This window comes from Coloeus monedula, assembly GCF_965178545.1.
Source record: "Coloeus monedula genome assembly, chromosome: W".
NCBI classification, from domain to species: Eukaryota; Metazoa; Chordata; class Aves; order Passeriformes; family Corvidae; genus Coloeus; species Coloeus monedula.
In genome coordinates, this window is record NC_138821.1 from 11,142,878 (window position 1) to 11,155,072 (window position 12,195).

Here is a 12,195-nt window from a genome sequence, read left to right on the forward strand (position 1 = left end):
GACTTTAAAGGTCAGATTTGCACTATGGTCTCCACGCAAAAACCCCCTGTAACTATTCCTGAAAAGACCTGCCTTGCTAAATTAGTGCCTTTTAAGTCTTGTGTCCCCAGGATAGAACAACAAACTCACGAAGATAATGGCAGTGGATCTACGGGACTTCCGCAGGCCTTCTGGACTGCAGACATCTCTGACCAAAGGCCACAGATGACATGTACCCTGATCCTGCCGAACGCCCGTCCACCCTGGACTCATCTTTGAGGTTTGATTGATACGGGTGCTGATGTAACTAACATCTCCTTCTCTGCGTGGCCTCTCTCATGACCTCTAGCTCCTGTGGGATCGGCCATCGCAGGATTAGGAGGAACCACACAGAGCTATTTAAGCGAACAGCCTGTGGTGGTGAAGGACTCAGAGGGGCACACAGCTACAATTAGGCCTTATGTTACTACCACTTCCCTTAACTTTTGGGGACGGGACATGTTGGCAGCTTGGGGGGTACGGATTGGGACAAATTTTTAGCAGGGGTCACTGTGCTTAAGGGCCCACAGTATCCTACACTGCCTTTGCAGTGGTTGACCAACAGACCAATCTTTGAGCTGCAGTGGCCCCTACCAAAAGAGCAGTTAGACGCCCTTCATCAGCTGGTTCAGGAACAGTTACAACAGGGGCACCTTGAACCTTCTACTAGCCCCTGGAATACTCCTGTTTTTGTAATTAAGAAGAAATCAGGGAAATGGAGACTGTTGCAGGATCTCCGGAAAGTTAATGCAGTAATGGAAGGTATGGGGGCATTGCAGCCTGGCATGCCCTCTCCCACCATGATTCCTACAGGGTGGGACATCCTGATCATTGATTTAAAGGATTGTTTTTTCACAATTCCTTTGCATCCTGATGACAAACCAAAATTTGCCTTTACTGTGCCTGCCATTTAGAATGCTGAACCTGCTAAGAGATACCAATGGAAGGTCCTCCCTCAAGGGATGCGAAACAGCCCAATTATCTGTCAGTGGTATGTCGCCCAAGCTTTAGCCGGAGTTCGCAAGCAGTTTCCTGATGCACGCTGCTACCATTACATGGATGATAGGTGGCATGGATGATAAGGTGGCAGCGTCCACTCGGGACGAGCTGCTGAGAATACAGCCTCAGCTGCTTGCTGCTCTGCATGCCTATGGATTAGAGGTAGCTCCGGAGAAAGTTCAACAGCATCCTCCTTGGAAATATTTAGGAGTGAAAATTTTGGACCAAACTATCCAATGCCAAGAGGTGCAATTCCCGGATTCGATTAAAACCTTGAATGATGCTCAGAAGCTGCTGGGTGTCTTCAATTGGCTATGATCTTATTTAGGTCTAACCTCAAAGCAACTTTCCCCAGTTTTTAATACATTAAAAGGGGATCCCAATCTGAATTCACCTAGGGAGTTGACCCTGGAAGCACAACGAGTGCTGCAAGAGGTCCAACAGGCTGTTTCCGCTCATCAGGTTTATTGAGTGGATCCCTCCATTGCTATCACTGTTTTCATTACTATTCCAGACCTCCATCCTACAGGTATCATTGGCCAGTGGAATGCACAATGGCCTGATCCTTTGCATGTCCTAGAATGGGTCTTTTTGCCTCATCAGCCGAAAAGGACTGTGACCACAGTGTTTGAATTGGTCGCTTCTCTGATAATCAAATGCCGTCAACGGTGTTTGCAACTGATGGCTGCGGATCCTGCAGTAATTGTCATTCCAATCTCAAAGGAATACTTTGAGTGGAGCCTTATCCATAGCGCTCCTTTGCAAAGCGCACTGCAAAACTTTTCAGGGCAGACCACTTACCATCTGCCCAGCCATAAATTACTTCAGTTGGCAAAATCAACCATACTTTCCTTGCGGCCGAGAAATAGCCACGTGCCGGTGCAACGACCCACCATCTTTACGGATGGTTCTGGGAAAACTGGGAAAGCCATCGTTACCTGGAAGGAGGGATCAGAATGACAGGTGCTGAAGGAACACGAGTCAGGCTCTGCTCAGTTAGTTGAATTAAGGGCTGTTACCATGGCTTTCCTGCGATTCTCACAGGAACCTTTGAATTTGGTTACTGACTCTGCTTATGTAGCAGATATAACCCAAGGCTTGGATTGTTCACTTCTGAAGGAGGTGAAAAATGTGGCTCTGTTTTCACTGTTGCAAACCTTATGGTCTGCAATTTAGGCTCGAGTGCATCCGTATTACATTCTGCACATTCGAAGCCACACCAATTTACCAGGTTTTCTAACAGAAGGCAATGCCAGGGCTGACATGCTGGCCAACCCTGCGTGGGTAGGGCCTCAGCCTGACAAAATTGCACAAGCCAAGGCATTGCACGGTTTCTTCCATCAAAGTGCACATACCCTGCAGAAGCAGCTTCATTTAACGCCAACCGAAGCGCGCGACATTGTCAGTGCTTGTGCTGTCGCGGACTCGCTGCGCCTTTGCCAGCGGGGGTAAACCCCAGAGGGCTAAAAGCCTTGCAGATTTGGCAAACGGATGTCACTCACATCCCAGAATTTGGTCGGCTGAAATATGTGCACGTGTCTATTGACACTTTCTCCTCAGCTATGTGGGCTACTGCTCACACTGGAGAGAAGGGCCATGATGTCATTGCCCATTGGAAATTGGCTTTCTCAGTCCTGGGCGTGCCAGCTTCTGTGAAAACCGATAATGGTCCTGCCTACGCCTCGGAGAAGACGCGGCAGTTCTTACACCTATGGGGTGTAGACCATACCTTCAGTACCCCACATTCTCCTACTGGTCAAGCCATTGTCGAACGCGCTCATGGTACTTTGAAGCGTGGTTTGGACAAACAGAAAAGGGGAATGCATGGAGAAACCCCACAGAGCCGACTAGAAAAATCTTTGTATACAATCAATCACCTTACAGTACCACAAAATTCAAATAATCCTGTTATTTTAAATCATTTTCTCTCATTACAGTCTTCAGGCGAGACACAACTGCCCCGGGCAAAAGTCTGGGTACAGAATTTACTTACTAACCAGTGGGAAGGCCCTCACGAGCTTATCGTTTGGGGTCATGGGTATGCTTGCATTTCCACAGATACTGGGGTACGGTGGCTATCTGCAAAATGTGTTCACCCTGACCTGCGGCACCAGAGGCAGAACAGGTGACCTCCAAATGATGACCAGAACGCCAACCATCCAAATGGCGACCAGAATGTAGATCATCAGCCTAATGACTCTTCTGATGATGACCAGGATGTCAGCCATCAGGCGGATGGTCCTTCAACAAGCAGAGACTGAACTTTAAATTTCTTGTTATGGAGTCAGATAGTTAAAGCCTTAAGGACATATTTAGAATTAATAACTGATGTAAATTTCTATTTAGGATTAATACATAGTAGAATTGTTATCTTATAAAACAAAAAGGGGGAATTGTAGATACAAAAATGCTGCTAGCAAGGATTTTCTTGCTATTTTCTAAGTCCGTGAGAGACTTTTCTCTCTCACAGAAGAGGTAGCAGGGAATGTAAACAACCAAGCCACCTGCAACCTTGAAAAGTCTTGTTTATAATATAGTAGAAAATATTTTGACAATGGATGTTTTAGGATTTTAGCCAATCACCCCCAAGGGGTGGCTGATCCTTTGTTCAATTAGACTATGAAGAAAAAATGTCTATAAAAGAGTTTGTAAAATAATTAAATGAATCAATCTTGCCGCACAATTCCTGCCTGCTGGATCTTCTCTCCTCCTCCTCCCTACGGCTGCAAGACACAGTGATATACCCTAGGGCCTAGGCCTGCGGTATATCAGTGAACTGGCACAGAAGCAGAATCCTCCAACTCCACTGCAATTTCTTGGAGAGTCCAGCCCAGTACTGTGAGGAAGCCCACCCAGCTTGATCTTCTAACACAATCAGACTTCAGCTTGGTTTTAACCATGTTTTGGTGATCACAGGGCTGCAACCCAGCTGAAACAAGACCTTTTTTTTCCTAAATCACAAGACTAAATTGGCTTTTAAATTGCATACAGAAAAAAGGATGGAGCCCCAAAGAGGAGAGAAATAGAATTTACTGCTGAAGAACTGCCCAGACCACAAAAGAATGTTTCTAGGATGCCTGAGCAAACTCTTTTCAGCAGTTTTTTTTTTTTTTTTGGTCACTTGGTAAAATTCAGGAAAACCAAACCACACACAGAATTAGCTACATCATGGCTGTTCATGAGTCGAGAAGCAATGGGGAGATTTGAGGATACACTCCAACTACTGTTACAGGTGTCTGTAGGACTTCTCTGAAAATCTTCCCTGTGAGGCATCACAGTTCAAACACAGATTTCAGCTCATTCTAGGAGAAAAAAATTGGCCACTTTTTCTCCTGTTCAATCACATTAACCTTGAAAACTCCTAGTTTTAAAAATGGTTGTCTCAGCCACAGCAGAACACATCTGCAGAAATAAAGCTGCATGTACAACTAACTCCCTTATTTCCCGCTTATTTTCACATTTAACCATAGTCATGACTCCTATCAAGGACTCTATATGCCCTTGAATAATTAAATTTTCAATTTACACAATTAAATATCCAATTGACCCAATTAAATTAACTCAAGGAATTGAAATCACCAATGCCACAGGAACTCAGCTGCCTATTTAGCAGACAGGCATCTGAGGTTCACTGCAACCCCCTCTCAACCAAACCATGTCCACTTTGTAGGCATCCTGAATGTCAGCAAATTTTGCTTTTCAAGAGACAGAGGGGAAGCAAGTCCCAAGGACTCAAAGCTTTTACAAGGTAATACCTTGCCAACTGTCTCTTCTAATATAACTGGGAGGATCTGGCTATGCTGGAATAAGTATAAAGAGAAGAGAAGGTCCTTAAGATACTTCTGGAACAATATAGGACATAACCCAGACAAACCAAGGGGATGGACAGACTGTATTTTCAAGACATTAGTGTTCCAATAAGGGTTTATGCAGTAACCCAATGCTGGCAGCTGCTAAAGAGCAGTATTGTCCAAAGACACTACATGAGAGTGGGAGAAGATGTGCAACAAAGAAGAGTAGATTTAAAAAAAAAATTAGAGGTTTCATCTACCTCCGGTCGTTTCTCCTCCTTCTGAACAGTTTTTTGGTGTGTGCAATTTCAGCTTCATGAGGCAATGAATGGTAGCCCTGTAAAACAGAGGGAAAAGCAATGATCAGCTTCAAGAGACAGGAGGCATCAATATGGAAGGGGTCAGAGAGAGAGCTGTACAATCAACATGCGAGTGTGATAAAAGAAACAGTTGCCATCCAAACATCCTTACAACATCTCAGACCCTATTGAAGCAGGACTGAAAATCCACAGATTTGTACACTCTCAGGGCTGTTGCAATGAGCAGATGAAGTTATCTGCAATTTCTGTATGGGAGAAACCACATGGGGCAAATAGCTGGGCCATGGATGGATGGATCCCAATACACACCACTGACAGGGAATTCACCCACTTCACATGACACTGCTGACACTGGTGCACCTAAACCACCCACTTTCACTGGGCTGCTTCATTTGTATATTTATCTAAAACCCAGCTGTACAAATTTCTGCTGTTTCTGTGGATTCTGCCTGCTTATTTTTGGTTGGGTTTTTTTTTTTTTTTTTTTTTGGTTTGGTTTTTTTTTAATCCGGCACTGTGACTGAGCTTGCTGGCTTGGCTTCTTTTGCTGCTTTGCTGTCGGGAAGCCCAGAGCCAGTGCATGCCCTGCCAGGACCCGGGAACACCCTCGTTTTTCCCGCCGGGGGGCTGGCCCCCTTCCTCCGCACAGCCCGGACCCTAAGGACCAGCCAGCGCCAGTGATAAGTCCCAGGGAGCCTTTTCCCTACTGTGTTTGGGAGCCGGGCTGCTGCTGCCCAAACCCGCGGTACCTCTGCCATTGCTCCGGGTTTGTGCTACACTGTAGCTTTTCACCCCCTGCCTGCCGGGAGGTCCTGCTGTTCCAGCTTGCTTCTCCTGAGGTTCCTGCTACAGCTCCTTTTGCTATCCAGAGGAGGCACCAGGATTGGCTCTCCCTGTGAATTTGTAAAGGAAACCCCTTTTCCATCTCTTCCGCCAGCTGCGTCGGCCATTTACCCATGTGAGAGAGATGGCTGGCCTCTCGCCACAGCGCCTCCTGCAGCCGCGGGGGAATCATCGCACCCGCCCTGCCCGGCTGGGGAGCCACCAGCGCCCCTGCCAGCTGCGACCATAACTACACCAAAGGGGAAAGCACTTGCAGCCAAGAGAAGGCTGTTACTGGGTTTCGGGGAGGGGGTAAGGTTCCACAATTTAAATATCTAGGATTTATGCAATTTCTTTTTCTTTTTTTTTTTTTTTCTGTGTCTTGCGGGCACCCTTATTTTTTTGTTAATAAACAGGGGTTTTTTTCCACTTTCACCCCTGGTATTCATTTTTCTTATTGGCAAAAAAGGATTATTGGACCCCTTCTCTTTAGAGAAAACATTAATTCCAGGGTGTTTTCTCCTGAAATTTGTCTCGAAACCGAGACAGGTCTCTTTCCCACATAGGTTTTACTTTGATATTTATTCACAGGTGGCTGGAGGAGAACATAACAAACCAACATTTCAGTGCTGCTAGTTCTGGAAGCAAGGGGTGTGGGAAAAGCGAAGAACAAGGAGACCATGGTCTCAGGAAGGATTGCTATTGGGGTAATTTTCAGTTGTTGAGCTAAACATTCTGTGGTTTACATGGTGGGAAGTTTGGAGTAGAACCTGAGAAGCCCATGGGACTTCTAATGCATATACATTCAAGTTTAAATCATAATCATCTGCACTCTAACAATAAAAGGCCAATAGCTCTGGAAAAGAAGGGGTGTTTGGGCCTGGTCTGCTTTCTGGGCCAGACCCCTAGATATAAGCTATGTTGTGATGTGCATATTCAGCTCTTGAAGAAGGGAAGGTGATATGACTGTGAAGCTTAGGTGACTGTCATATGGGCAGCTAGCATATGCCAAGGGAAATCTGTCATCTACCGGAATTGTTGCAAAAAGACAGTAAAGGGAAGCAAGTTTGAAGCCCATGTGCACACTTTTTGAGCTTTACCTTCCTAATGAAGGTGTCTATCCAGCCCTCAACCCTGTCCACTTGACTGAAGGAATGCAGAAAGCTGTCAACTGCCTCTCTGTTGCCCCAGACAAATTTACATCAAAGTTTAATGAAAGAACAAATAAAAAGCTTTCAATATTTCGTTGGCAATCTGCAGCAACCAAGAGCCTCCACCTCTTCCCACACTGATACCTGCCTCTCCCCAGCAACATCCCTCTCCTGAGCCTTCCCACCAAAGCTGTGGGGTACTGGCCTGGCATGGACACAAGGCAGAGGGGGAGGACCAGAGAAGGGAAATGGTTAGTTTTAGAGCTATCCTGCTACAAGCAGGAGCTTTGTTATTATTTTTCTCATGCCTCCTCTGCATCATCATCAGCTGAAGAAGTTAAAGGAAGGCACCAGCTTTGCCTCTTTTACTGGTGACAGTAAATGACAGAATGACAGAATCGTAGAATGGTTTGGGTTAGAAGGAACCTTTCAAGATCATCTAGTTCCAGCCCCCTGCCATGGGCAGGGACATCTTCCACTAGACCAGGTTGCTCAAAGCCCCATCCAACCTGGCCTTGAACACTTCCAGGGATGGGGCAGCCACAGCTTCTCTGGGCAACATGTGCCAGTGCCTCACCACCCTCACAGGGATGAATTTCTTCTTCATATCTAATCGAAACCTGCCCTCTGTCAGTTTGAAGCCATTGCCCCTTGTCCTAACATTCCATGCCCTTGTCCAAAGTCCCTCTCCAGCTCTCTTGTAGCCCCTTTAGGTATTGGAAGGTGGTCTAAGATCTCCCCAGAGCCTTGTCTTCTCCAGGCTGAACAACCCCAACTCTCTCAGCCTGTCTCCATAGCAGAGGTGATCCAGCCTTCTGAGCATCTTTGAACCTTCCTCTGGACTTGCTCCAGCAGGTCCACATCCTTCTTATCATGTTAGGGGCCCTAAAGCTGGATGCAGTACTCCAAGTGGAGTCTCATGAGAGTGGAGTAGAAGGGGGCTGTCACCTCATGTCTAGCCTCTCATCAACCAATACTCTCAAATCACAAGGAAGTAAGCAGAAAGGCAGAAGGTTTTTTTGCTGCTGCTGGTCCTTCTGTAACCACTCAGATAGAAAATCCCAGAAACTCCTTCAGCCTCTGAAAACAACTGCCTTACAAAAGAGATGGTCCTATTTGGCACCAACCTGCACCCTCCCTCCTTCTCCCCCACTTCTACACTTCCAAGAGCAACTGTTGCCAGGGGTGTCTGAAATTATGGGTGTTTCACAAAGACTTGAGGGGCTGTGAGAGCTTGGGGTCCATTGCTTCATCCCCATGGTCTTCATGTCTAACACAGCCTGACTTTCAGATCTGAAACCTCACCCCACAAAGTGACTGTCTTCACTCATACCCACTAATTCAGCCTCTTCCAGAGATGCTCCCCATGCAGCAGAAACACTCCCAGCCTGTGATGGTCAAGCAGGTGAAGATGCCTGAATAGGAAACAGCAACACTGAAACCCTGAGAGTGAACAAAATGTTGAGAAAAGCAACTGGACTGATGGAAAAAAAGCAATGCTGGGATGATGAGAGAAGGAAAAGAAAAATTAGGCCATATTGCAGGATCAGTCTGCAGGAGTTTTATCTCAAGAACATTTTGTGCCCTCAAGAAACATCTCCACCCTCGCTTATCTTAAACAAATATTTGCAGAAGGCCTGAACTGAATGAACAGGTTATTAGGCCTTCAGTAGGTGCTGGGAGTTTTGCTTGATTTTACTGCACAGAAAGTTCAGGGTGGGTTTTATTTTCTGGCAAGGCAGGAAGGGTGAGGTGGGGTCGGGTTCACGGCAGCCCAGAAGACTCCCCATCTGCCTGTGCAAAGACAACAACAGAAATACTGAGGATAGAGGGAACATAAAAAGAAATGATCTGCAGAAACCAACCCCGTGATTTGAAACACCCTGCGATAAGGCTTTCATCTGCCTATCAGATGGATTATCCATGGCAGGAAAATCCCGGACAGCACAGAGCTGCTGATATATTTATTTGCCAGTTCCACACTTGTGATGTCTATGGGATTGAACGTGCCAATACTCATTACAGCCATCTCAGCCAGTCCATTGCACATGAAAAACATGGCAAAGGCACCACTATCTCCTCACTGGCAGCATCCCCATCACCTCTACCCATCCAAGGCCTCCATTGCAGGGGGTTTTAACTAGATGATCTTTAAGGTCCCTTCCAACTCAAATCATTCTATGATTTATCAACATACAAGTCTTGTGGGCACTTCCAGCAGAGCCATCTCCTTGGAGGCCACTTGCTACTGCCTTTTCCCCTTCCAGGGATTCTCATGACACTGACCTGCCATCTACTCTCCTTTCTTACACGAGGGGAATTTTTTACTTCTTGAAAGGAGAGAGCCGGGCACAACCCAAATTCTTGACTTGCTTTGGAGACCATTGAAGAATACCAAACAATGTCAGGAAGTCACCTGGAAATTATTTCTTCTCTGTTAAAATGTAAGTGAAAAATCTCTTTCTTCAAATTGCAAGCTATTAATTTTTCCTGGAAGGTGCTTATAATAAGAGTAGCTTCTGAATAAGGAATCAGTCGGTGCTTAACATCAATGGAATAAAAAGTGCAACAATTTTACAAAATACTCCTCACCCAAGATAAAAGGGGTAAATCCGTACAGCACATCACAGTTGTGGCTTTCTCATCACTTCTCACCCACAACACAGCACACACGAGTCCTGGAAACCTCCAAGGATGCTTTCTTCAACCTCAGTCATTGGAGCCAAAGCTAAATTAAACTATAGGATTGGCAAAAAGGACTTAGTTTCCAACCACCCAGTAGTTGGAAAAGGAGCAAAGCTCCTCTGGTTTTTCCACCACTGATCTGACAAGTTCCATGGCAGAGGAGGGATGCTCTGTGGCACCTTGACAGGAGGATGTGCTTGCCCGATGAATCATGGCATGGTGCAACATGCCTCAAAGAGGAGGCATAGGAAATCGTTTCTTGGGAGATGTCCCAGTTTGGATGATTCTCCAATTAACTGCATCTTTGGAGAGCACACCATTAACCATACATCACCAGCAAAAGCAGAATGCATAGCTACAGCACTGTGGCACGACATTCCCCTTGAATCGCCCCAAACTGGGCCAGGAGACACTTCAGAAACAGAGTCAGAGAAGTGGGTATTTGCTTTATTCAGCGCCGGGTGCGTGGGGGATCACTCCTCCAAACACACACACACGGCACTTCCTACAACACAATATTATGGGTAAAATTCATGAATAGTCATCTGTCTTGGTTTGAAAGACAGGTGTCTGCTAAGGAAGGCAGGAGCCTCCCTGCTGACTTTGGCGGGGGAAGACATGCAGACAATCAGTGTGATTGATAAAGCAAGCTTCGTTTTTTGGCAATACAGAGGCACTTATATAGTGTGAAAGTACACGCTTATCAGTTCTTTAATTAGTTTAAACTTACAAAAGTGCATTCTTACTTCTACATAATTGGATGAAATAAAAGACTACATTTGGCAAGCTTCTATTATTTATGTTTTGACTTGAGAGATCAAAAATCTTTCTCCCTTCTCATGGTCAGTATATCTTATCAGCACAGGACTGTACCTCTTTAAAACACCCACCACAAGTCACTAGCAACCACCTAGGGCAGCTGTTACATTCGCCCCAGGGTCTCGCTATTTCTTCTGCTACGGAGAGTGGTGGATCTGGCAAGTTCTCAGCCCCCTCAGTCAGCCACGTCTGCAGCCTCTCCCAAGGTTTCTCGGGATGGAGGTCTCAGAGTTCCAGCTGTTGAAGTAGTGGAGTCACTTTCCTCAGGAGCTGATGCAGACTGTGCCTTCTCACTTCGGGGTCCTGTATGCATAGCATGGCACCACTTGCTGGGCACCCCTCTGGTCAGTGCTGCGGTGATGACTTGTTCCTGTTGTTGCAGGACATTCTGCAGTGTTGCAGTAAAGGCAGCCGTTTTAGATGACTGTTCTGCACGGGTAGCATGTACGAGCATCTCGTCTACATCTGCTCCTTAGGGCAGTGTGGCAAAAATTGTCTTAGTTTGCCTATTAGCATTTTCAAAGGCAAGTGTTTGGAACATTTGCTCTTGGAGCTCTTCAGAGAGATCCTTTAAGGCTGCTGACAGTCGATGAACTGACTATATGGTTCTGACAGCCCCTGTCGGACTGCTGCATACGAGGGAGACTTCTTCTTTTCAGGTACTGACAACAAGGCTTTGTGGGCAAGAGTCTGTGACAACTGATGAATGACTACGGCCATGGTCAGCTGTGTTACTGTTGCCCCGTAAGCTTCGCTCCCAGTTAGCATGTCAGTTTGGAGTGCATACAGTGGGCCTTGTGTGTCACCTTGATGTTTTCTAGCTTCTTGTTGTGCTAGCTGTTTCCACGTTCGTTCCCAGAGCAGGAACTGTGAAGGGGTTAACAGCAGTTGTGCAATGCTGATGCAATCATTCGGATGCAGGACATCTGCTGTAAAGATAAACTGCAGGATGCTTCTTGTAGATAAGTCAGCAAGCTTCTTGATTACTTCTTGCATCATTTCTTGGTGCTTCTCCCCCTCTTGGGGCTGACCCCCGGCAGCCCTGGCTGGCTCTGGCTCTGCAGGCGACGAAACCGCAGAAGCCGCTTCGCAGCCGGACGTTACTTTGTTGCTCGGCAGAGGGGGGTTGCGCTCTGCCGCTTTTGGCCGGGAGTTAGGACTGCATGTCTGCTCTGCCGGTTTCAGCCGGGCACCAGGACTGCCTGTGTCACCTTGGCCCGCCTGTGCCCCGCCCCCTGGGTCGGGCGGCTCTGCTTCCACATTCGTGGCCATTTCATTCTCAGACGTCGGAAGGGTAACTTCCTGCCCTGCTGAGTTCAGCAACTCCTGCAGTGAGCGGATGGGTGCTGCTGTGCCTTTAATCGGTTTTCTTGCGGCCAGCCCTACGAACTGTGCTACCCTGGACTCCGCCCTGGTCTCCAGCCGCCGCTCTGTAAGACCCCCGTCTGTTCCTTTCTCGGAGCTGCTACACCTGGAGCTGCCACTCTCTAAAGCCTCTATGGCGGCCGCGGCCACTGTCCTCTGTTTTCATCTCTGCGAGAGTGCCAATTACTGCTCTCCAGGTTAATCCGAGTGCTTTTGGTTCTTTAG

General features: G+C 46.8%; 1 protein-coding gene across 1 annotated transcript in view; it reads right to left on the reverse strand.

Annotated features, from left to right (window-relative positions):
* The window catches only part of LOC309584573 (CBP80/20-dependent translation initiation factor-like), a gene marked incomplete at its 3' end in the record, with an annotated part of 567,823 nt that overhangs the window by 294,545 nt on the left and 261,083 nt on the right, over positions 1 to 12,195 (reverse strand). The window contains exon 8 of the mRNA XM_082300660.1: positions 5,069 to 5,145. Within this exon, the coding sequence (XP_082156786.1) occupies positions 5,069 to 5,145 (77 nt within the window). The remainder of the gene's footprint in view (positions 1 to 5,068; positions 5,146 to 12,195) is intronic.